Source organism: Euprymna scolopes, chromosome 27 (assembly GCF_053919585.1).
Source record: "Euprymna scolopes isolate OS-2025 chromosome 27, ASM5391958v1, whole genome shotgun sequence".
NCBI classification, from domain to species: Eukaryota; Metazoa; Mollusca; class Cephalopoda; order Sepiida; family Sepiolidae; genus Euprymna; species Euprymna scolopes.
Window position 1 is genome coordinate 83,087,946 of NC_136508.1, and position 25,840 is coordinate 83,113,785.

At 33.2% G+C, this 25,840-nt stretch overlaps 1 protein-coding gene across 4 annotated transcripts in view; it reads left to right on the top strand.

Moving 5' to 3' along the window:
- Positions 1 to 25,840, top strand: part of LOC145248945 (ras guanyl-releasing protein 3-like) — a 258,134-nt gene that overhangs the window by 208,934 nt on the left and 23,360 nt on the right. For all 4 annotated transcript variants that reach the window (XM_080110745.1, XM_080110744.1, XM_080110742.1 and 1 more), the window contains 9 exons: positions 2,543 to 2,693; positions 4,340 to 4,513; positions 5,692 to 5,906; positions 13,390 to 13,576; positions 15,659 to 15,739; positions 15,916 to 16,017; positions 20,656 to 20,771; positions 24,405 to 24,543; positions 25,245 to 25,281. In XM_080110745.1, the coding sequence (XP_079966871.1) occupies positions 2,543 to 2,693; positions 4,340 to 4,513; positions 5,692 to 5,906; positions 13,390 to 13,576; positions 15,659 to 15,739; positions 15,916 to 16,017; positions 20,656 to 20,771; positions 24,405 to 24,543; positions 25,245 to 25,281 (1,202 nt within the window). The remainder of the gene's footprint in view (positions 1 to 2,542; positions 2,694 to 4,339; positions 4,514 to 5,691; positions 5,907 to 13,389; positions 13,577 to 15,658; positions 15,740 to 15,915; positions 16,018 to 20,655; positions 20,772 to 24,404; positions 24,544 to 25,244; positions 25,282 to 25,840) is intronic.

Below are 25,840 nucleotides of genomic sequence, written 5' to 3' on the forward strand. Positions count from 1 at the left end.
GTCCTTTCCTCCCAGGGTTTCCTTGGTTTACTCCTTTTATCATAAGAAATTAACTATACTTTCTCATTTAGGAGAAAAAGCACCAAACATTTTTTTTTTCATCTGACAGTGCAGCAAAAACCGTCCTCTCATGACGAGATCGGTTCTACACATGCGTCAGACGACGTCATAACCTGATTTAGTTTAAATATTTGGAGAACTGACACAATTTCATGTACGTCGTGTTAGCTCAGTTGGTTAGAGCGTTGGGTAATTATCTAAATTTTTTGGGTTCGAATTGTGGTGTGAGATGTCTTTTTATTGTTCTTTTTCGATTTTTAAAATTTAAATATTGAAGCAAGGTTATTTTTAAGCCATTTTTCACGTAACGTTCGTTTTTCTGGGTTTTTTTTTACTTCGCTTATTCTTATGTTTTGATTAACACCCCCCACCCTCACCCCGACCGACCACATACACCCAAAAACACCTGGCCAACGCTAGGTATCCACCGATTTTTTTAAATTTTAATATTGAAACCGGCTTATTTAAGCCATTTTTCATGTGTTTTGCTTTTTATTTTTCAGAAGTTTTAACATTCGTTTTTCTGTTTTCTTTTTTAATTTTCCGATTTTTACATTTACCATCGTTCGTTTGCCTTACGTTAGTTTTTTTTGTGTTTTTTTTTTTTCGATTTTTTTATGTTTTACTTCACTTATTCTTATGTTTGGATTTTCCTGTTATATATATATATATATATATATATACTTTTTTCTTCAAACAGATGTTAGAAAATTCTTTTTGCTTGCAATTTTTCCAAATTTATGTTAACTAATATTTTGTTATTTTATTGGATTTCTCCTTCTGATGAGAAGGCTTATCTCTGAAATTTCATGGATTAAGAGTCATTTTTTTTATATTCCTTGCTTAAACACTTAATGATTTAATAAATTTTGTAAATTTTCTAATTTTATTTTTCATCATTTCAATATTTCCTATATATGTATACATAATACTATCTATATAAAAGTATTCTTGAAAGGTACTTTTTTTTTATATGGACAATATATTAACATATGCTGAAAAATAATTATCCAAAATTTATAAACTGAGGAAACCGAATTTATTTTCAGAATTACTGATTTCTTTAAATTAAAACACGAATAAATGTACTATTCATATATTTTTTTTTTTTTACACAGGCATCGTCACATTATCAAGGCCAAGAGGCCACTCAAGGATAAGGGTTAAAGAGTGTACAGTAGAAATTGGACAATATAGTAATCATTAGTAATGAAAATTCGGTAAATTTGATAACTTATATGGAACGGCTCATCAAGAACTTATTTACGTTAGACTTGAACACAACCATATTGTAGTCAGCTGGAAAGCAGGAAAACGGAAGACAATTCCACAGGCGTGCAGTTCTAAGAAAGAAGTTTTGTTCATGGAATCTACATTTAGGTTTAGGCACAGATAAAGAGTGGGGGGAATTATTGATAGTGTTTTCAGCTAGATGAGTGTTTCTTGTGAAAGTTTGGCGAGAGGGGACCATAGACTGAAGCTCAGTCGAACACTTTCCATGAAAATAACGATACTTCAGAGACAAACTCGCAACATCTCTTCTGTGAGATAGAGGTTGCAGGGAAGAGAAAAGGACATCTCCTACGAGGTTACAAAGTCTATTTTGAACTCTATCAAGACAGGACAAGTCCTTTCTAGCAGCTCCTGCCCAGATATGGCAACAGTATTCCATCGTTGGACGTACCTGGCTCTTATATAGATAGAGAATTGCATCAGCAGTGAGATATCTACCGGATCGATAGAAAGATCCCACCATTTTTCCAGTGGCCTTGGCAACAGATTTGATATACGTGTTCCATTTAAGATCAGGAGTAATGGTCAAGCCCGGAAGCTTGTCAAAACTTGAGGCCTCCTGAAGACGAGAGCCATTTATTTCAGTTGATGCCAGATGTGGATCAGAATGTTGATGATGTAAAGAAAGGAGCTTGGTTTTAGATGCATTAAAAGTAACCAGCCACTCCTTTCCCCATTGTATTTGGATTATTCAGACTATTGTTCTCATCTTCAGTTTCATTACATTTCAGTCCATGTAACCTATGACTCTTCATGTGTATCTTATCAAACTTGGCAATCTTTCTGTTGAGCTCTAGGAATCTTTCTGTCAAACTCATGAATCTGTATTGAATTTCAAACAGAACCCTTTATTTAGTCTACGGAATAGTATGCTATCATTCTGTCAGCCATCAAATGGTAGAACTCCTAAGTGATTCGTAATTGTATTTTTGAATGTTGCCCACACTGAAGATTCAGCCTCTAGAAGAGTGTAACTAACAACTGAATTCTACCAAGTATTTTATCCACTATACCATGGGTCCTTGCCGAAAAAATGAGAACAGGCTGAAGAATCCAAATAATATGAATAATCAATCCTCATCGCAACAATTCAGAAACATAAATTAGCTTTTTTTCCCTTTTCTTTTTATCTACAATAATTGCAATTCTTGAATGCATTTTTAATGTCTGACGACATTGTCTATTGTAGACCATCATATGATTGGATGCGTTGTATGTCTGTTCGCAATCCATCCGTTCGACATTCCAGAAAAGTCTCACTTGTATTTGATCACCTGAAACCAGAAGAGCTTGCAGAACAACTAACTTGTCTGGAATATAAAGTATTTCGAAGAATAAATGTGAGTTTTCCTTTGGGTGATGATTTTTTTTTACTGCAATATTTTTTTTTTTTCTTCTTTAATATAGGATCACCTCAAAGAAATGTAACCCATGTGAGTCGTTAATGAAATCCACAATCCTTTTTACATATTTGCTATAAATAAACTTCAGTGTGTTATGATGAACTCATAGCGCATATGCTCCCTTGACATACATACTTCTGACCAATCCTATAAGCAGCAAAATTCCACCCCTTCCCTGTTGAGATCTCTGAAAAGCATTCTACTCTATTAGTTTCTTCCCTTTGCTAAACTTTGGAATTCCCTCTTTGTTTCCCGCTTCCCTGGCTGTACTAACCTGCAGAAGTTTAAATGTAATGTGAACAGACATCTCACTGCTTAACTCCTCGCAGTCCCTTGTGAAACATAATCCTAAATAGTGGTCCCTTACATTCCAAGTGGTGAAAAACCAGTTTTAAAAAAAGTTTATGCATGACTTTTTCACAAAGTTTCAATTATGAATATCCAACAGTTCTATTTTATTGCTGTTCAATGATGCTTCAGATGTACACGCATTGATGCAGCATAAAAAAATTGTCAATAACTCTGACACACTCCTCTCTTGGCGCTGGCATGATTTTGGTTGTGACGCTCCCTCCTAAGTTTAGGGAATTGTCTTCATAGATATTTTCTTTAAGATAAGCTCACAGATAAAAATCTGGGCAAATTAATGTCTGGTGAATGTGAAACCCATTCAGAATAAGTGTCTACTGATGAGACGATCGCCAAAGTGTCCCTGCAGTTATTTTAATAAGTCATGTGAAATAGGAGGGTCGCACTATCCTATTAAAACCACTGTTTATCCTCCACAACACCTCTTAGTCCAAGACTGCCAAAAACTTCTCATCATGGAACATTTCAAAATAAATTGATCATTCAGTAAACCTGTGGCAACTAGTTTACCTTTCAAAACGATTTTTTTTTGGTTCTTGTCCAGAATTTCACCCATATTAAACAATAAAAATAAAAAACATCTGTATGATGTACATTCCCATGATGGAATGAAAATGTCACATTCCAAAAATTACATAAATTTTGTAATACTCTTCCAATAATAGTGATGTCCTGAGGAACACCTACATATATTTCACAACCCTATTTATTAAATAAATAAATAAGATTGTAAACTTCATAATGCAAGTAAAAAAAAAATTGTTTCTCAAATTTATTGACAATTTTGAAAAAAACTTAAAAATATTTTTCTAATAACTAGTTAAACATAGCTGGATCCTTTTTCTAATTTATTCACAATTCCGTATGTGTATAGGAAAATTAGGTTTGAAAAAAAAAATCCCTGAAAAATGTATTTGCAAATATGTTCCTTATCCCTCCCTTTACATGTATTTCTGCTCTTATCAATAGTGGATTGGCAAAATATGAAAATATGATTTTTATTTTTGATAAAATTTCTATTTAATTATTTTTCCTTATTTTGGTGAGAATATTTATTTTTGTCTGATGAGTATATCAGATTATTTTTACTTGGAATGTGATTTTCATACATGTCCCTTACTGTATAAGCACCAAATTAAATCATTCTTTGAAAATATTATATGCTCATGATTTCTTGCTTTTATTTTGATATTTTCTTTTTTCTTCCTTCTCAGTTCACAGACTTCAAAAATTATGCTTTAACTGCTACTCTCAAAGACAATCCAAAGCTGGAACGCTCCATAGCTCTGTTTAACGGCCTTTCACAATGGGTCCAGTGTATGGTGTTGAACAGGACAACACCGGCACAAAGAGCAGAAGTTATTGTGAAATTCATCAATGTAGCTCAGGTAAAAATACTTTATTTTGTGTCTCTATAAAATTGTTTTCATAACTGAATGCTGAAAATTTTTGTTTCGGAAGTTTTGGGATGAGGATGATAGATTATTTGGATTATCCTTAACACGATTCTTATCTTGAAGGTTATTTTCGTAATGTTTCAGCTGATGTAACTGCCAACCTTCTTTAAGTGCATTTTATCAAACTTGGGAATCTATACAGAATTTCAAACTGAATCTTTTAATTAATGCACTGGGATCTTATTTTCATTGCGAAAATAAAGTCCAAGATGAAAATAGTAGTGTGAATAATTCAAATTGATAATTTAATTACAAATTCATTGAGATTGCCAGATAATCGTTCATTAGTTTTTTCTGGAATTTTGTCACAAATTTTATTTTATTAAATAGATGTGCAAAGTAAAAAAAAAAAAAAAAAAAAGTTCAAAAGAGGTCAAAAATGCCTCAAAATGGCCAAAAGTGTCATTTTGGCCATTTTGAGGCATTTTTGATCATTTTGAGGCATAGCGTTTGATCCATCCATGAGATTTTCCTGAAACTTGGCCAAAATGTGGAGGCCATTGTTCTTAATACAAATTCAGTATGGGTGACTCTGGCAAAATTCTGGTTCGTATCCCTCTTGGACTTTTAGAACTAAAAAGCATGCCTTTTTGTTCTTTTTTCATATGACTCAAAAACTTGATATGTATGTCTATATAGTGATTTTCCATGGTGCTGAATTCAAAAATACATGTCTTAAGGCATGAAACTGCATCATTTCTCTATTTTCACTGGGTTTTGGTGTTCCCAGGATCTCAAAAGGGGTCACAAATGCCCCAAAATTGCAAAAAATGACACTTTTTACCCCATAACATTTGCCCAATCCATTAGATTTTTCTGAAACTTTATGAAAATATGAAGCAACCTTCACATTTCCCACATCATTTCTTCACTATTTTTTGTGGTGTCATCTCACATGCAGCACCAGAGAGGGACCATACATGCGCTGCTTGTTTTTTATTTGCTTTTCTTTGCTTTTAGTATCATTTTTGTATTTTTTTGTTTATTTATTATGATTGCTTTTAATATCATTATTTTTTTTCTTATTATAATTTCTTTTAAAATTATAATTACAATTATAAACCACAAGTCATTTTCACCAATCATTACCAATTATTATTTTATTCCAGAAACTTCGCAGTCTCCAAAATTTTAATACATTAATGGCCGTGGTTGGTGGTCTCACCCACAGTGCATTGGCCAGGCTGAATAAGACAAATAGTTGTCTTTCATCTGATACACAAAAACTTCTCATGGAACTTACTGAATTATTATCAACTAACAATAATTTCAGCAATTATCGACGAGAATACCAACAGTGTACTGGTTTCCGGGTACCTATTCTGTAAGTAGTTTCAATATTTTCTTTTCTTTTACTTTGGGGGCCGGGGGCCACCACTTATCTAGGCACGAAGGCCACTCAAGGATAAGGATTAATGAATGTAAGGGAATAGTGAAGTAATCGTTAATGACATGAATTGGGTAGAATTTGATTATTTATGAGGACGACTGAACAGGAACTTATTTACATTAGATTTGAAGGCTACCATGTTGTATTTAGCTGGGAAGCATGCCAGCAGAACAGTATTCCAAAGGCGGGCAGTTCTAGAAAAGAAGCTTTGTTCATGGAGTCTACGTTTACGTTTAGGCCTAGATAAAGAGTGGGTAAAATTATATATAGTGGTTTTATCTAGTCAAGTGTTTTCTGTGAAAGTTTGGCAAGGGGGAACCTTAGATTGAAGTTCAGAATGGCACTTACCATGAAAATAGCAATAGAGCAGACTCACAACATCTCTTCTGTGAGAAAGTTTGCAGGGAATAATAAAGGGCATCACCTACTAGGTTTCGAAATCGGTTTTGAACTCTATCAAGGCAGAATAGGGTGTGCCAAGCAGCTCCTGCCCAGATGTGGCAACAGTATTGCATTGTAGGACACACCTGGCTCTTATACAGATAGAGGATCACATCAGCAATGAGATACTTACTGAAGCAGTAGAGTGATCCAACCATTTTTCCTGCGATCTTGCCAACCGATTTGATGTATGTGTTCCATTTCAAATCCGTAGTGAAAGTCAGTCCCAAAAGCTTGTCAAGACATGGGGCTTCCCCAACACTTTCATTTCAATTGGGGCATGGTGGGGATCAGAGCGATTATGATGGAAGGAGAGAAGCTGGGTTTTCAATAAATTAAAATTAACCAACCACCTTTTTCCTTATTGCACCATGTGCCAAGATCAGAAGAGAGAAAATCAGAAAGCTCTTGGTCATTTATAGCCTTTGAAGTGTTGCCATAGATTGTCATGTCGTCTGCATAAATGTCTATGAATGACCTAAGGATGTGATTTGGGAGATCATTGAAGAAGATCAGGAACAGAGTTGAACCCATTATGGAACCCTGAAGGACACCAGCATTAATACAGTCACTTTCTGATTTCTGCCCATCAATGACTACTCTTATAAGCCTATCAGACAGAAAGGATTTTATAACTGAGAGGACATTCCCAGCTATTCTATAGCTGGCAATCTTGTGAAGTAGACTTTTATACCTCACTCTATCAAAAGCCTTTGATATGTCAAGAGTTATTGCTCTAGAGACAAAGCCTCTGTCAAGCGATTGACTAATCCTGTGTGATATAGTTAGTACATCAGCTGTGGGTCTTGCAGAACAGAAACCATACTGTATGTCACTGGACAGGTCATTTTTGATGAGATGGTTGACCGCTTCTCTGTTTATCACAGTTTCCAGTAACTTGCTCATCGTGCACAGGAGACTGATTGGTCTGTACGGAGAGGGAGATGATCAATCACCAGAATTTGTAAGTACAGGGCAAATTGATGAAGTTTTCCTAGGTATTGGGAAGCATTTCTCTTTAAGGCAACATTTAAACAGCTTTGTAAGCATGGGAGCTAGATCCGGTTGAAGCTTTTTTAGCACTATGACTGGAATGCCATCGGGGTCTTTTGCTTTACTAGAATCAAGGTTTTTGATAAGCTTGGCAACATTACGTACAGAAATTTGTATGTCACTTAGTGTGTTTTCAGTCACAGGAAGGAATGCGGGGGGAGGGGGGCGACTCTGATCAGAAAGAGTCGAATTTGCTCAAATTTTTGACAAAGAGTTTTGCTTTGTCAAATGCTGACGAGATTACCTAAGGTTCACTGATGATGGTAGGGATAGAGTACATGCTTCTGTTCAGGACCCTGTTTGTTATTTACCAAAACTTGATGTACTGAATCTCTTGCCTTTTTCTTTAGTTTCACAACATCTATTATGCTGCAAAGAATGGAAATAGTGATTTCTGTATGCAATGGCGGTGGTGTATTATAGAGTGAACTATGGCTGGCTGTTGGGCATTTGCTGGAATTTTTTGGAGGGTGTGAAGCAGTCTATACCCGCAATTAACCATTCAGTCAGGTCTGATACTATAGAGGACACATTCTTTTTGAACATGGAGTACAGAGGTATGTCAAATATAAATGTTCAGAAGTCATCCCAGTCAGCCAGAGAGTATCAATACACAGTATGATGGAGAGGTACATCGGAGGACTTGTTACATTTTATTTTTATCTTAACTCACACGATTGAGTGATCGGAAGATCCTAATGAAGACAGAATAGAGGATTAGCGCATGTCAGGAAAAGTTGTAAGAAACAGGCTAAGGAGATTTGCATATTATCTGTCAGAGTTGGGCATATGGATGGGTTTGTGAACAATTTGTATTAGGTCATAGGCAATCGAGAAATCATGACAGTACCTCCCCTCATCATTCCGTATTGTTTGAGTGAACTAGCCATTCAACGTTGTAAAAATTGAAGTCTCTACAGATGTGAATGTTAGCTGAAGGATGAGTAGACAGAATGTGGCTGATTTTTTTCAGAGATACTTTCAATGATAGTAACTGTTATGGGGTTTATAGAGAGCAATTAATTAATTGATCAGCAGTTGTATCCCTTGTTCTTTTAAGGTTCATGTTGATTAGCTAAAATAGTAACCCAATTATGCTCTCTTATGGGTCACAATAGTCAGCCTATATAATTTCAAATGTCTAACACTCTACCCTCTCTTCCTAGTTTCTCTACTACTGCTGCTTATAATGCCACCACTCCATTTTATTTTATTGATTCAAACACTAAAAATTTAAAAAGAAACAACTTTTTCTTTTCTTTTTTACATGCACAAATCAAAATGTAATCAAAATATCTATTCATTATCACTAATCTCCATGTAAAATGTTTTTCACTCCTAATGGGGGTATGAGATGAATGGATTCGCCAATCATTTTTATAACCACCGGCTGTGCTAAACAACCAATGAAAACGTTTCAAAATTATTATAAAAATTGTCGAATTCTGAATTCAATCAGTTCGCCGTTAACTATGCCATGGACCGCATGTGATTCTTGGCCGCCATCTTGGTTACTGATCTGAACTACGCCGCCATCTTTGTTCAGAAAAATTGCCTCCTTCGCGGAATGAGTAAGAGCCACATATTCTGCTTCATAAGTAGAAAGGGCAACAATTTGTTGCTTTTTAGTTTTCCAAGAGATCATAGGTCCAGTCTTTGACAGTCTAAAACAATACCCCGCTATACTTTTTCTATCCTCAGAGTTACCCCAATCTGAATTTGAAAATCCTTCTAAATTTAGAGGATATGTAGACTTTTTAAATATTAAAGATTGTTCCTTGGTTCCTTTTAGATAACGAAGGATTTGTTTTGCACGATTAAGGTCTTTAATTGTTGGTTTCGATAAGTTTTGAGATAGCTTTGTTACAGTGTAACATATGTCAGGCCTAGTTGCGGTCATCAAGTAGATGAGGCTCCCTACCATTTCCCTGTATATTCGATTATCTATGGATTTTGTTTCGGTCCCTATATTTTTATTTATGTCCATTTCGACGGGAATTAAACGCGACTTACAATCTTGCATTCCGAACTTGAGCAGAATTTTTTCAATGTATCGTGATTGGTTCATAGTTATAGTTTCATTTTCACAGGTAAATTTTATACTGAGGAACCATGACAGTCGTCCAAGATCGGCCATTTTAAATTTTTTATTTAATTCATTTTTAAAGTGTTGTCACAGTTTGAGGTGAGTAATATATCGTCAACCCAAAAAAACAAAATCAACAATTTATTACCTACATTTTTGGTATACATGCACACGTCTACGGGACATTGTTTGAATTCCCGTTCTATTAAATAATTATAGAGTGTTAAATTCCAATTGTGTGCACTTTGTTTTAATCCATATAACAATTTATTTAATTTCCACACCCAATTTTTATTTTTCATTTTAAATCCCTCTGGAGGATAAATGTAGATTTCACAGTCAATCGGAGCATTTAAATAAGCATTTTTTACATCCATATGATGTATTTTTAAATTGTATTGAGCAGCAAGTTGTAATAAAATTCTAATTGTCGTTAAATTTGTCGTTGGTGAAAATGTTGCAAAATATTCCACCCCAGAAATTTGTGAAAAACCTTTTGCAACAAATCTTGCTTTAAAAGTTTCACTGCCAGAAGTTGTTTTTTTTTTAGAAAAAATCCAGCATGAAGAAAATCCAGCATTATATTTTTATCTGTTGGTTTTGCCACTATTTCATATGTGTTATTTTCAGATAAAGCTTTCAATTCGGATACCATAGCTTGTTTCCATTCTTGGTGATTTTCTGAATTAATCGCCTCATAACTTTCCGGTGTGCTGTTCAACGAATAACAGTAATCCACGGCGTAATCTTGTATCTTTTCAATTTGTAAGAAGTCTGGCCTTTTTCGCTCCCTTATTGGGTATCGACGTGTCTGGTTAATATTTTTGTCAGAAGTTCTACTGTAATTGTCATCGTTATTAATATTTTCATTGCGATCGATTAAGATGCTAGTCACGTTTTTCATCCACTGGATCGCCATTTTTAAAATTTAATGTATCATTGAATTTTACACATCTAACCCTTTTTATGGCATTTTGGGTTGGAAAGTAGATTAAATATGCCAGACTATTTTTATCTTAACCTACGAAAATACCTTTTTCGCTTTTAGTATTTAGCTTACTGGTGTTTTCTATAAATGCAAAACAATCAGAACCAAAAAGATGCATTCTGTTCATTTTAGGTTTTACACCGCAAAACGCTTCATACAGCGTTTTTCCTAGCCTCTTATTGAACGATCTATTTCTAATATATGCTGCTGCCATTAAAGCGTATGTCCATAAACTATGCGCTAATTTTGATTCGATAAGTAGGCATCTTGTCATCTCAAAAAGGGTTCGCCATGCCCTTTCAGCGGTGCCATTTTGGAAGGGGGAATACGGCACTGATTTATCGTGTTTAATATGGTGGTTAATTACTAGAAGTTCAAAGTCTCTACTAGTAAATTCAGTCCCATTGTCTGAGCGAATACATTTTACTGAACCGTATGGGGCAATATCAGCTAAATATTTCTTAGTGGCGAGGATAGTGTTGAATTTGTTTTTTAGAAAATAAACCATAATTAAACCGGAAAAATCATCAATAAAGTTCAAAACGTACCTTAGATTATTTCTCCCCATCAGGCTGATCTGACCTGCTAAGTCACAATGCACAAAGGAGAGAATTTTCGTAGCTTTTTGTCTGGCGTTCGGCTTATATCTTTTGTCATTTTCCCCTGTGCACACACATCACAATTTGGGAGATCGTCTGAAGGTATTATTTTCATACCTTCGACTACATTTGGTAATTTTTTTAATATCAGCTGTATTGCAGTGTCCTAGAATTTTATGCCAGGTTTCCAAGTCGTGACAGGCAGTTTTTGAGGGAACCATACTTTTTAAATATAGTCGGCCATTTTCTTTAATGTCAAATACAGTTCCATTGGGGTATATCAATTTTGATTTATTTTGGCCAAATTGTATATTCGTGCCTTGTTTAATTGCAGCCTGCACGGAAAATATGTCTTGCTTAAATGTAGGTATGAACAGAGAATTTTTTAGAATACAGTTACAGATTTCGCCATTATTATTTTTTAGGTATATTTTAGCATCACCTCTTTTCAAGACTATATCATTTATTTGACTACCGTCAGCAAGTTCGACAAAATGACTTTGTGGAGTAAAGTTTGAATCAAAATTAATAAAATCAGATTCCTTGGTGATAACGTGCGCTGTAGCACCACAGTCTACAAGGAGATTTTTACCATTTGTGGTATTGTCAAAGTTACATGTGAATAGAAATGTATGTTCTTCCTCAAAGTTCTCAACGTTTTTTACAGAGTCCATTTTAGAGCGTTTATATTGACATTGGAAACTTTTGTGGTTGGGTCGTCCAATTATAGCAGATAAATTTATTCTTTTTCTTGGGAAAATTACTTTTTGAGAACACGTTGCGGTGAGGTGCGTAATTTAGTGGTGTCTGCTTTCGAGAAGCATTTTTGAACTTCATAATATTGCTGGAGTTATTATTGTCCATGAGCATACGATTAGTCTCTTCGTAACTGTGCAATGCCACTTTAAATTCACTGAAATTTATGGGTTTGTCTTTCTGAGTTATAACAGTTGTAAATGGTTTAAAATCGGCTGGAAGTCCCTTGAGGGTCATTGATATGAACAAGCTATTGCTTATTATTTCACCTGAGAGTTTTAAGGCATTGGCGGTTGTTTCTGCCCTTATAACGTTTCATCCTCGTTACGTTTCAGAGACGTTAGTTCTGTATATAGTGATATAATTTTCGGTTTCCCTTTTGATAAATAATGTTCTCTTAATATGTTCAATGCTTTCCGTCCATCATCCAATGCATCTCTTATAATCAGACACAGACTTCTATCATCTAAACATTGAATCAGTTCTGCAAAAACAGTCGCATTCTTTTCGAGAAATTCGGGGTTGTTTGGATTCTCTGTTGGAGATTGTATGACTTTGTGTAGTTTTCGAATCCTTAGATATTCCAGAAATTTTACCTGCCACAATTCAAATTTAGATTCCGATTCGTCAAAAAAAAGATGATGGCTGGGCGCATAATCTGTTAAGTTTTGAGACATTGTGTTGAACAAAGATGGCGGCGTAGTTCAGTTTTAAGGCATTGGCGGTTGTTTCTGGATGGAGATATTGAACAAAATACTTAAACTGACTACTTTTGGCAAGAAGAGCAATCAAATAAAGGCATTATTTGCAAAAACTGTTTGTTTTCATGATAACAGGAATAATCACTAGCCACTGTTCATCCTTCAAAATATCTCATCTAACCAGGGCTTCTCAAAACTTAGCAAGTGTGTGTGTGTGTGTGTGTGTGTGTGAAAATTAGCATTTTTGTGTACATTCACTGCAAAGGCTATGATTGTATAAATTTGGTGCCTGATTTCAACATTGGCTGTACTGTGGTCTCTGTCATTACTGTAACAAAATGATTTTCATTTCAACAAAATCGCAAGTTATGAAGTTTTATTTTGAGAGGTTATCATGATACTTGGTTTCAATCAAGATGCACATCTCTTCCTACCCAAAACAAACAAACAAACAGTCACCTACTCCATCCCCACCCCATTACTTAAGGCTCGAAAGCCCCCCCCCTCTTTCTCAGACCAACAGAAACAAAATCAATCCTCTCTGCCCGTTGTGCTAGAATATATATATAAATAGATATTGCTCTCATTTTGGGTAAACCACAAAACAAGACCATTTGAGAATCATAAGCTGTCTTATCATTGGACTAAAAACTATGTTTATTATCTGTAGTGGACATTAATTCTGTAGAGTCTCAAGTGCTGCATTGTGTATGTTTACATTTTCATCAAATTTTCTTTCTGCATATAGTTTTACTTGCATTCATATTTTTAATGTTTCTTTTCTTTTTTCCAGAGGAGTACACCTCAAAGATTTAATTTCATTACATACGGCACTAACAGACAAGGTGGATGGAGCAACTACTAGTTTAATTCATTTTCGAAAAATGGTTCAATTATATCAAATCTTCAAAGAACTTACATGTTTGCAGAATGAGAATCTGCCGCTTGATGCAAACATGGATCTCATCAATACCCTTCGTGTAAGTAAATGACACCAGAACTTCAATGTCACCTTTTTGTCAACCTAAGATATTTAGTTAAATGAAGGATAAGCAGACTGATTTATTTATAACTATCAAGGCTACTTGGTATTGCCCCAGGGCAAAAATGAGACATATCTTCTAGCCTTCTCTTTTCCCCCTCCCCACCCCATCTTTCTTTTTTACCCAGCCCATTCCTCTATCTGGACATACACACACACATAACTCAAGTCAGCATAAGGGTAATAACTCTGAAAAAAATCAGTCACTTTCCTTTAGATGATAACATTGAAAGATGCATGTATGTCTTAATAACATTAAATGATATAAATGATCATTTGATCTCCAAATAATAAATCTTCTTTTTTTTTTTTTAATTTTAGATATTATGAATCTTGCATTATGCAAAAAAGAATACCAACTTTGTGGATGCTTGTTGTGTATTTTTCAAGTTTTAGCTGGATATACAAACAAACATTTGTCCTTTTATATAAAAATTGTTCTGTTTTGTTTTTTAATTAAAATGTATATGCACATATATTTGCAGTATATTTTGAGGATGATAATAGAATACTAAATTTCAATACAAATTCGCATTAATATGAATTGATAGATATACAGTACTGCTTCTAGGAACAATATGCAAATTCATTCAAAGTTTAAAACAAAACTAACCTGCCCATATCACTATCATCAAAATAAACACACTCTGATCATGGTTACTAACACAACTGATGATTATTTGTTAGCAATTAAATATATTGCCAATTCATCATTGTATTTGGTTTAACATTCGTTTTACATGCTGACATGTGTTGGATGGCTTTTTGGATGAATAATGAGTAAAATATATGTTTAAAATTCATGATAATTTCTGCTTCAATGAGTCATTTGCTGTGTAAGTTGTGGATATTTCTGATTATCAAAGTCTTCCTGCTTTCCGGCTGACTACAATATGGTTGTGTTCAAGTCTAACGTAAATAAGTACTTGATGAGCCGTTCCATATAAGTTATCAAATTTACCGAATTTTCATTACTAATGATTACTAAATTGTCCAATTTCTACTGTACACTCTTTAACCCTTATCCTTGAGTGGCCTCTTGGCCTTGATAATGTGGTGATGCCTGTGTAAAAAAAAAAGAAGTCAAATTCACAGTCGAAATCAGCCATATATGCAAAAAGAGCATTCTATCAAGTTTGATAACGTATGTTCACATACTCTTCTTTCTTTTTATTAGATGAGTATCATTGTCGTTGATATAATATCCTGCCAATATTTTTATTATATAAAAAGAACTTTGTGGGAGGTTGTTGGAAACGGCTGAGCCAATTATCTTTAAAACTTCACACGAAGGTACTTGATGTATATGGGAGTGTTCTTACATAGGTTTTGCATCGGAATGCATCCAATAAGTATCGATAATCGAGAAAATCAAATTAAAAAGGAAGTCTGATTTGACAAAAATTAAAACTTTTCTACAACCTAAAATCACAAATGCATTTGAGAAATTTTATCATCACACAAACAGAAATGCTCAGCCTATAAAATCAATTGTAGATTCGAAGTGAATGTTTCTTTTTAGAGCACAATTGAACCATAATACTTGACTTTCGCATTTTAAACATTAAGTTTAAGTTACAGATAATTTTATAAAATCAGCAATAGATTCTCTACAGTGCAATGTAGACTACAATGTATTGTGTACTAAATAACTGCAGGGAGGCATATGAAGCGTCCTCCCAATGCACTGGGTGGGATCCCTAACTAGAGCAGGCAATCAATTGATTTTCTTAAAAAATGATCGATTTCACTGATTTTGATGACAATAAAAGTATGGGAGGGTTGAACATTTGTTGATCCTCATTCAATTCTGGACAATGCCAGGCTCCTTGCTAGTACTAATATAAAATATGTGAAGAAAACTGATGTTCAATCTGAAAATGGATTTCTTTGGCAAGGATCAGATAGTCTAAAAAAAAAAATGTAGAATTTAAAACTAAGTAAATTTTTACCAAATTAAAATCTTATTTTGATGAAAACAAAAATTTTGATTTGTTTTTTTACTTGTTTTTCTTTCTAGTTATCTCTTGACATGCATTACACTGAGGATAATATTTATGAATTGTCATTGGCCAGAGAACCGAGATCTTCCTTAAGTGCTGTAAGTTTTTCAGATTTAACTTAATTCTGAAACTAGCCAACTTCGTTTTTTATTTTCCCTCATTTTTATTCAGCTCTTGAGTGAAATGCCATTTGAAAAGTAAATCATTTTCCGCGTCTGAATTTGTCTTGAATTTGAATAGTTGAACTAAATATTTGTATCTGTGTCTATTTTAGCCTGCTACACCCACCAAACCCGTTGTTTTTGCTGAGTGGATTGCAGGGATCAGTCCACCTGATGCTGAAACCATTAATAAACATGTACATAATATGGTTGAGGTAAAAAAAAAATTCTTTTTTTGTTTTCACATCATGAAATATTTAAATTTTAAATATTTTAATTTTTTGTTTTCACTTCATGAAAAATTTAAATTTTAAATATTTTAATTTTTTGTTTTCACTTCATGAAAAGTTTAAATTTTAAATATTTTAATTTTTTGTTTTCACTTCATGAAATATTTAAATTTTAAACTCCAACTCACTTGTTCTTTGTAGCAACATTTATTTCCTCATTGGTACAACCGTGATGTTACCCATGTTATTTAGAGCATTCACTACATCTCTCATATAATCTTGAGCTTATCTTGGTGCTCCGCATTTCTCCCGTGATCATTCTCTTCCTCTTTTTTATATAGAGTGTCCCAATAAAATGTATCCACTCTTTAAATTATCTCAACTTGAATGCTACATGAATATGCTATGCCATGTTCCCAAGAGATGTTTAGGAATAAAGAATGGCACTTCCAGCAGGATGGACCACTTCCCCACTGTCATCATGGCATAAGAGCATATCTTGATAGTCACCTGTGAAACAGATAGCTAGGACACAAGAGAAAGTATTGAGTATTGTCCACGCTCACAAGATTTGGACCCCTCCCCATAGATTTTTTTTCTTTTTTGGGGTTGGGTAAGGAGCATGTCAAACACAGGGTTCACACCACAAAACGAACTACAATAAATGAGTTGAAAGCAACCATTGAAAGAAGATGTATCAACATACCAATTGAACTGATTCAATCAGTGAGCGTTGACCACAATGGCCAACAATTTGAACACTTTCGATGATTAGTTGGTTTCTATATTTGTTCACAGTATTTTGATGTATGAAACTTTTCTTTCTTATAATAAATGTTGGTTTTATGATCGTTTAAAGAGTGTATACATTTTATTTGGATACCCTGTATAATCTTTTTTTCTTTACCAGTGACATCACTTTGCATGCATTTACATCCATGCATCCGCGCTATGTTATATCAATGTTATGCCAATTTATACACACGTAAACTCACCCAGTTATAAATAGCAGAAAATATTACTTTTAGAAGTAGATATTCCAGCAGACAGTTCTGACAGTCGGACTGAACAGCTTCATTGGTAACCCTTTCATTTGTATATGTTTTTGTGCTGCTGTTCTTAATATATTTGTTTACTTAATTTCTCTCCTGTGTCTTGAGGTCTGACCCCTAACATGGCCACAACAGTTAATGATCCAGACGATTGGATTGTTAGTTGAATGATGAAAGACATTATGAAAGAATTGAAGCTGATGAAGTAAACAAAATTTCATTACTCATGAGAATAGTTCATGACGTTTGATTTGAAGGTGGCCATGCTGTAGTCTACAAGTATGCAGTTTCATGGTAATGTGTTCCACAAATGAGAAGTTCTTGGAAAGAAATTCTGTTCATGGAAATTTTATTTGTTGCAAAGGATACTGAAGAAAAAAAGGAAAGCTCTCTTCAGTTGTGGTAGAGTTCTTGCTGTGAATGTATTACAAAAAGAAACCCGAGATTTAAGTGCAGTCGAGCACCTTCCAGTGTGCCTTATATTAAAACTCCTTGTTTGGACTCATCACAACCTTAAAAAATAAAAACTTATTTTCTATCAATAGAATTCTAGGAGTGCACGAAAAAAAATTCACAGAATCTAAAAGTTGTGCCACTTATCAAGGTCTGAAAGCCACTCAAGGATGAGGGTTAATGAATGTCAAGAGGTCGGTGAAACAACAGCGTAATAATGGGTAGTAGTGAAAATTGGGTAGAATTTAGTTATTTAAGAGGATAGCTCGACAAGAACTTATTTACATTGGACTTGAAAATGACCATATCGTAGTTAGCTAGAGTTCCACAGGCGGGCAGTTCTAAGAAAGAAACTTTCTTTATGGATTGTTTTTAAAATAGCAGATAAGACAGTCGCTCTTCTGTTATTCATAAAATTTGATTTTCTTATTTAAAAATAAAACTACTTGATCGATTTATGTAATTTTTGGAATCTGATATTTTCATTTCATCATGGGTACATACATCATAAAGATATGCGGCATGATCATGTTCTCATCAGATCACCGAAGTTAAGCAACATTGAGCCTGGCTAGTATCAGATTTGGGAATTCTAGGCACTGTATATGTTTTCCGCTTATCTCGGCATTGTTTCCAGTCGTTCTGAATCTCCCCTTGCCACTGGTATTCAACAATGTTGATCGAGGAGAGGTGTGGTTAGAGATTGCGCAACTCTTGCCACAAAAATTTCACGCGTAGGCACCCTTGCTGTGGGGATCCATAGTCTATCAAGACTGAAGGAAGCCATTTGATATCATAAAGATTTTTCTGCATTTTTGTTTTTTAATATGGGAGAATTCAAGACAAGAAGCAAAATAGCTTAATAATAAGAGGGCCCTGTGTTTTTTGCTTTTGTGTATCTGAAGAAATCTTAGTGCCAAAAGATGTTGTCTAGTGGGATTTAATGTATAGTAGAAATAAATGATTGGTTGGTGAATTTAGTGACAGCTTTAATGTTAAAGTGTCTATCAGAAGTTATTTTCTGACTTTGACTTTTTATTTTTTACCTTAGAGAGATTGTCGGAATGAGATGCTGTACGTTGATAACTGAATATCTGCATGTGAAACAATGGAAGACATACTTGTTAAGTAAAAGACTTGGAGGAACGTAATGCAAAGTAAAGGTCTGAAAGTGAATGCTTCTATTTACTTGCCTTCCCATGGCAGCAGAGTTAGACACAAGGTCGGTTTTTAATGTGGGGAAAATCCAGCTCCCACAAAAAGGGGCACTCTGGATAGGAGCATTAGGAACGAAAATTAAAATTGTCTCAATCATGAAAGATTTCTCTTTCACTAACTGAGGACAAAAAAGGTTAATTGCATCAGAACAGATGCTACACTGTTCCTAGCTAAAAAGCCAAATAGTTTGTTTGAATTTTACCGAGAGGAAAGTGATGATCAGTGGTTGTAGTGTTGGAAACATCCCCTAAAGATTAAGCTTCTTTCCTTTAATAATTACAAGAAACCTTCTCAACCCCGAACGCCATGGCTAATAACAGCCCACCTAAGAACTTATCATTCAAACTCCTCGGATTAACATTCACAAGCAATAGTAATTAAAATAAATACATTGAGGACATTGCGAAGGCTGCTGCAAAGAAGGTGGGCTTCCTCTACCATACTAGAAAATTACTCACACCTGAGAGTATCCTATATCTTTACAAAGCTAACATGCATGGAATATTGTTGCCACGCCTGGGCAGATGCATCTACCACGTCTCTCTTTTCTAGACAGGGTCCAAAATGAGTCTCCAATCTAATATGTCCTACACTATCAGCTAAGTTCCTTGTTCCATCGCTGCAATGTTGCATCCCTGTGCCTGTTTTACAAGTGCTTTAATGGAATGTGCTCTGATGAACTCACAGCACTTGTACCCCCTCAACATACATAGCTACTAATAATTTCTTCCCATGGACTTCTAGACTTTGGAATTCTCTCCCTGTTTCTTGCTTCCCTGACTGTACTCACATTCAAAAGTTTAAATGTAATGTGAACAGACATCTCGCAGCTGAACTCCCCATATAGTCGCTTGTAGACATGATACCAATTAATAGCGCTCACGTTTAAAAAAACAAAACAAAAGGAAAAAGAAGTCGGGTGCAATTCATTTGTTTGTCGTAATTGTAAGCATTGGATATGCAAGGAGTGAATTGGAATTGCTGTAAGGTTGCAAGGTTTATACACCAGGAGTATAAGACAATGGAGATGGATGAGAACTTATGTGGAGAAAGCTATTGAGGGTGTACAGAAGTTTTGTTACTTTTATTATACTAATGGAGCACAGGGATGAGCTGGTGTTGGAGTGATTGCAAAAGTTAGGAATAGAGAAGACAACTTCTGTCATTACTAATCAGCAGAGCATTACCATTGTTGACCAATGGAAGAGTTTATCAGGCATGTGTACAGAGTGTGATTTATGGAAGTGAAGCTGGGCCAATGAGGATTGAGAATACATGTTACATGGAGAGAAATAATATAATCGCATGATGGATGTGTCGGGTTCATCCATCAGAACGGAAAGGATGAAGGATAATGGATAACTCGTGCTGGGAGTTTGTTTAAAGTGAAGCTGGTTTGTGCAGAGCCAGCCTCAGTCTCTTGTCCTATCCAGCCTGATCCAGCAGAAGGACAGAGTCAAGACATGTGAGATGCAAGTGGGATGTAGGAGCTGCCGGAAGTGTTGATGTCCCCCTATATACATTGCCTGGTATTCCCAAATGATTACCCATCTGGTACAAGCCAGGTTCAACTTTGCTTAACTTTAGTGATCTAATGAGAACCAGTGTGCCAACATGATTATCATATTATGAATGTGAAACATAAGTCTCAAAAGCAAATTTTTCATCTACAACACCTTGTAACATTATAATGTTATGATATTGTGATGAATAAGTGGTCAGTTGGGCCCAATAATATATAGTTGCAATATTATAGTAATGTTGCAACCATATTTCATACCCCTCACCATAAACTGAAATACAAAATTTTTTTCAACATTATAAGAATATTCCATGTTAGCTGGAAATGTTAATCACTTAAGGACAACACTAATGGTTCAATAATTTTATATTTTTATAGGCTGTATTCAAAAACTATGACCATGATAAAGATGGCTTCATCTCAAATGCAGAGTTTGAAGCAATTGCTGGCAATTTCCCCTTTATTGATTCGTTCTGTGTTTTGGATGCTGACAAGTAAGTCTAATTTAATATATAAAGCAAATTTGATTTTATAGCAATATTAATTTGATTATTTTTCAACATTTCATCATCTACACATTTTTAGTTGGCAGATTTGTCTCATATTTTATGAAAATGAAATGAAATTATTTTTATAGACTTGATATTTTAAGAATATTGTTTTACAAAGAACTGCCATAATGTTTTAATAATTATGAAATTACTGTGAAAATTTGTAAGCATCTCACCAGATGTTTTTCATTATTAAAATATTAAAAATCTTTGAAAATTGTATTATTGTATTGTTTATAGTTAAAACTATCTGATAAGAGGTTGTGTATGCAGGGTTTGATCAAATGTTTCATATTAAATGGATGCAAAATCTGATCAAATATTGCATATTATTAAAAGTATGCAGAATTTGATAAGATGTTATATAATATTAAATGTATGAAGATGTTGGTCAAGATATTATTAAAACTGCAGAATCTGATAATAATGTTTATTACAAGGGTTGTTCTAAAACTAATGCCTTCTATTTTATTCCCTCTGAATAGATTAGAGAGGATTGCAAATTGCATAGTTATGATTGAACTTTCTGTTGCAGATATTAATGATGTTCATCAGAAGCAGAGGTGTGTCATTGAATTTCTGGCAAAAATGCATTAAGAATGGTGTTGACTATGTAGGAAAATAAATTTTGGAGCACAAAAGGTCGCTCATTTTAATGGTATCACTTTCGTCACATAGCTTTTCAAATTTTTTAGTTAAAAAAATAGGAGGCTTTACTTTTGGAGCAACTCTGATATTAAAAGTATATAGAATCTGATCAAGTGTTGCATATTATTAAAACTATGATGAACCCTAGAATATCTTTATTATTTTGAAGTATTGAGGGTGTGTTAATGGTGAAATGAGAGAAGCTTGGTTTTAAATATATTAAAAATAACTCTTTTCCCCGTTGCATGATGTACTCTAGGTGGAAAGAAAAAGAATCAGAGATAGTTGTGCCATCTATAAAGATGTCTAAAATGATCTTAAAATCCGATTTGAGAAACCCTTGATGAATATCAGGGAAAAGAATCATTTAATATCATTTTAGACATCTTTACAGTTGAGGGTGAAGAATTAATGTTTTTGGCCAGTTGTTTTATATTTATTGTCCGAGGGGTTGAGCTTCAAAACGATACTGATCTTGTGAAAATCCGTCGCCTCTGTCGAAAGTTTTAGGCAGACATACATACATTTAAACAGACACGTGAGATTTATATTGCAGATGTTATAAAACTTTGTTACATTAAATGAAGTAGTTGAAAAAAATATATTTTTTACAAATTTTAGTACAATACTTACCTTCTTTAGAACAATAGGTTTAGATTCCGAATAACAATGCACTTCATGCTTTTCCCTATCAACGACTACTTTTATAAGGGTCCCCATCTTAGGACAAGTATTCTAACTAGTATGCCAACAGCTAGTAGTTGTTATTCAAAATAGAAATGTTGTTATTTCCATTTTATTGATAAAAAATAATATTTACTAGCTGCTGTGACTCGATGTTGCTTAGGATTCATTACATTCAAATTTATTTAGTATATATTTTTATATGTTTTATTAATATAACCACACCATTTTTTTATGTTCAGTATTTAAGCTAAAAGTGAACATGGTATTTGATTTAGTAAGAATGAAGCAAAATGTAATTAAAACAAAAGAATAAAAGCGTTAATAATCCAACTGTATATAAATTATTACAAAATGAACTTTTGCTGGCGCTGTTTTACAATTTGTCACTGTGCAGGGGGAGACAACTCTCCTTTACTAAAGGATTCGTTCATTTTTTTCATCGCATAATTTAGGATGCGATATTTTTTATTAAATCAAAACATTAAAAAAAAAAAAAAATCTGCGACGATTTTTTTTTTACTTTAACAAAGTTGATAACATTAATAATACAAAATGTAGACTATTAAGAGAATCGTTTTTGTTTTCCTGTCATAATCTATGATGCTAAAATCAATGAACAAACGATATTTGCATTGGATGAAAACCTTTTGAAATAAAGCTGCAGCAATTTTTTTTTTTTTTATTAAAAAGTAAATGTTATGGTAAGGTTTTAAAAAATAGTGGGTTTGTTTTACTGTACGCATAGATTCGAAAAAGTTGTCACAAAACAATATAGAACAAATAAATGTTATCAAAGGCAAGATAAGTTACTTTTCTACCTAACTGGATATGTTTTTAGTGTTTTTATTCAATGTAACATGTTAATTCAGCTCGAAAACCATACAGTGTTTACCGATGTATTGGAAAATTTAAAATGGCGGCCGACTCTTTTTCTGAGACGGTAAGTTTGGGAAAATGAGTTATAAATTAAAAAAAAGTCAAAATACTGTTTAAAATCCGCTGAATATATGTTAGCTTATGTCACGGTAACATATATTGAGCGAGTTTCTAACAATATTTTGTCTGGTTTTTTATTTATAACTCATTTTCCCAAACTTACCGCCTTAAAGAGAGAGTCGGCCGCCATTTGAAAATTTTCAATACATCGGTAAACACTGTATGTTTTTCGAGCTAAATAAACATGTTTCGTTAAATATAAACACTAAAAACATATCCAGTTAGATAGAAAAGTAACTTCCCTTATTTATTTGTTATATATTTGTTTTATGACAACTTTTTCGAATCTATGTGTACAGCAAAACAAACCCAAAATAGTCTTTAATCTTAAAAACTACATTTTGCATTATTGTTATCAACTTTGTAACTTAAAAAAAAAAATCGTCGCGAAAAGAAAAGAATTTTTTTTTAATGTTTTGATTTAAAAAATATCGCGCCCTAAATTATGAGATGAAAAACTGAACGAATTTTTTTAGTAAGCGAGATTTGTCTCCCTCTGTACCGTGACAAACTGAAACAGTGCCTATTTGCTTTTGTTTTTAAAGAAGAGAATGAAAAACGTAAACTGCGAAAGAAAACTACTCAAGAACGATAACTCTTACTAAAAGAACGAGTTATTTCCCTTAATTTGGATTATTTGCACTACTGTTCTCATTTTGAGTGTAATTTTCACAATCTTTCGGCCGATGTAATCTCAGACCTTCTTGAGGTGTATCGTGTCGAACTCAGGAATCTGTACAGAATTTCAAACAGTATCATTTATTTAATTCACATGGGTAGCTTGTTTTGGTTCTTGTTTTGTTCTTTTGTTTTTGACATGGATTAAATAAAAGTTCCAACTGAAATATTATGCAAAAAATTCCGAGATCCACAGGAAGATTCCTGAGTTCGACAAGATATACCTGAAGATTCCATCGGCCGAACGTTATGTGAATAGTAATTATAATCCAAATAATCGATTCTCATCTAAAATATTCAGAAACATTATTCCTCTAAGTTGATTTTTATCTTTAGGTGACTATTAAAAAGAATGTCTACATAGTCTACAAAGTGTTAAGTCGGATTATATATTCAAGAAAAATAAATTGTAGTAAGGTACACTAATTTATTGTAAATAACATGATACAACATTAAATTTGGCTAGTTAGAATCAAAATTTGATTTGTCAGACTAAATATATTGTATATTTGATATTGAATATTAACGTAATGCTTTTCAAATAAACTCTTTCATCTTTTTTTATAGGGATGGCATGATCAGTAAGACAGAAATGAAAAGCTATTTTATTCGCGCAAACTGCCATTCCCTTCGAAGCAGCTTCAAACATGATTTTCACGAGAAGACATATTTCCAACCAACGTTCTGTATTCATTGTACAGGATTGGTAAGTAAAATGGGAAGATTTTCATTGTTGTTTTCTTTCATTTCCTTTCAGACAATTTTTGCAGCATTTTTAAAATCATGATTAAAATGTTTTGGAAACTAAATTGGAATTTGTAAACTTCACAAGTCAATATAATTCAGAATATATTTTTTTAAATATATTTATTTAAAATCAACTTAATTTCGATGATAAACATCTTCATCAGGCATAGAAAGTTTGTGTTTTTCTTTTTTGTGGTATAATGCCATTAGAATAATAAAAAGAATTTTTCTTCCTTGATATAAGCATTGTTTAAATTTCAGTTGTAATGTATAAGTTTAAAAAGCCAATACAACACAGACTTTTTTAGATAAATATTTATTTATTAAAAAATCAATAAACAGAAGATGCATGTCATCAAAACTTATTTAAGTTTTAATGACAAAAAGGATGAGGAAAAAAATTTCTAATTCATTTCAAATGGTCCTTTTAATTAGAATATTTAAAAAAAATAATCACATAGATTTTAATTTTCCAGTGACGGCATGTCACAAGAAGGAAAAAAGAAAGACACAAACTGTTTTATTCATAAAGACATTTAACTTTTGAAAAAAAATAAATAAATCTCTAATTTTTTAAAAACTATTTTCAAGAAATGCAGACAATATCAAAATTGTACAATTATTTATAGATTTATAATTTTTATTTCTTCATTTTCTCAGCTGTGGGGACTTATTAAACAAGGTTGGAAATGCAAAGGTAAGTCATTTGTTTGCAATACAAAAATTTGTGATTCAACACCCTATATATATATATTTTTTTTTTTTTCTTGAAAAAAGATTTTTGCCTCAACAGAAAAATATTCAACAAAATGTTTACCCGGGAAATTATTTTACCGAAAACTATTTAAAAAAGGAAGATACTAGAATTAAAAAAAAAAAAACAACTTTTTTATTTACATTCAATCAGATGTGCCTGATGCACTAATAAAAATGTAATTGGCATTTTGTTGCACTTTTTAAGATTTTAAATATTTATAAATTTTCTCATTATAAAAAACGATTAATTTATTGATTATAATTTTTGGACAGAAGGAGTAAAATTAATTGCATATAAAAACTTAGAAGAAAAATGCAAAATTATCCAATTCTATCAATATATTTTGGCAAATTATGTAAATATATTTTGTAAAAAATGATTATTTAGTAAATTGATCTGAAATTTATTTGATTAAAAAAAAAAACAAAAAAAAACATGGATTGAAAAATGTTAAATCAATAAATTATCAATATATTTTGTCATTATAAAAAAAGGATGA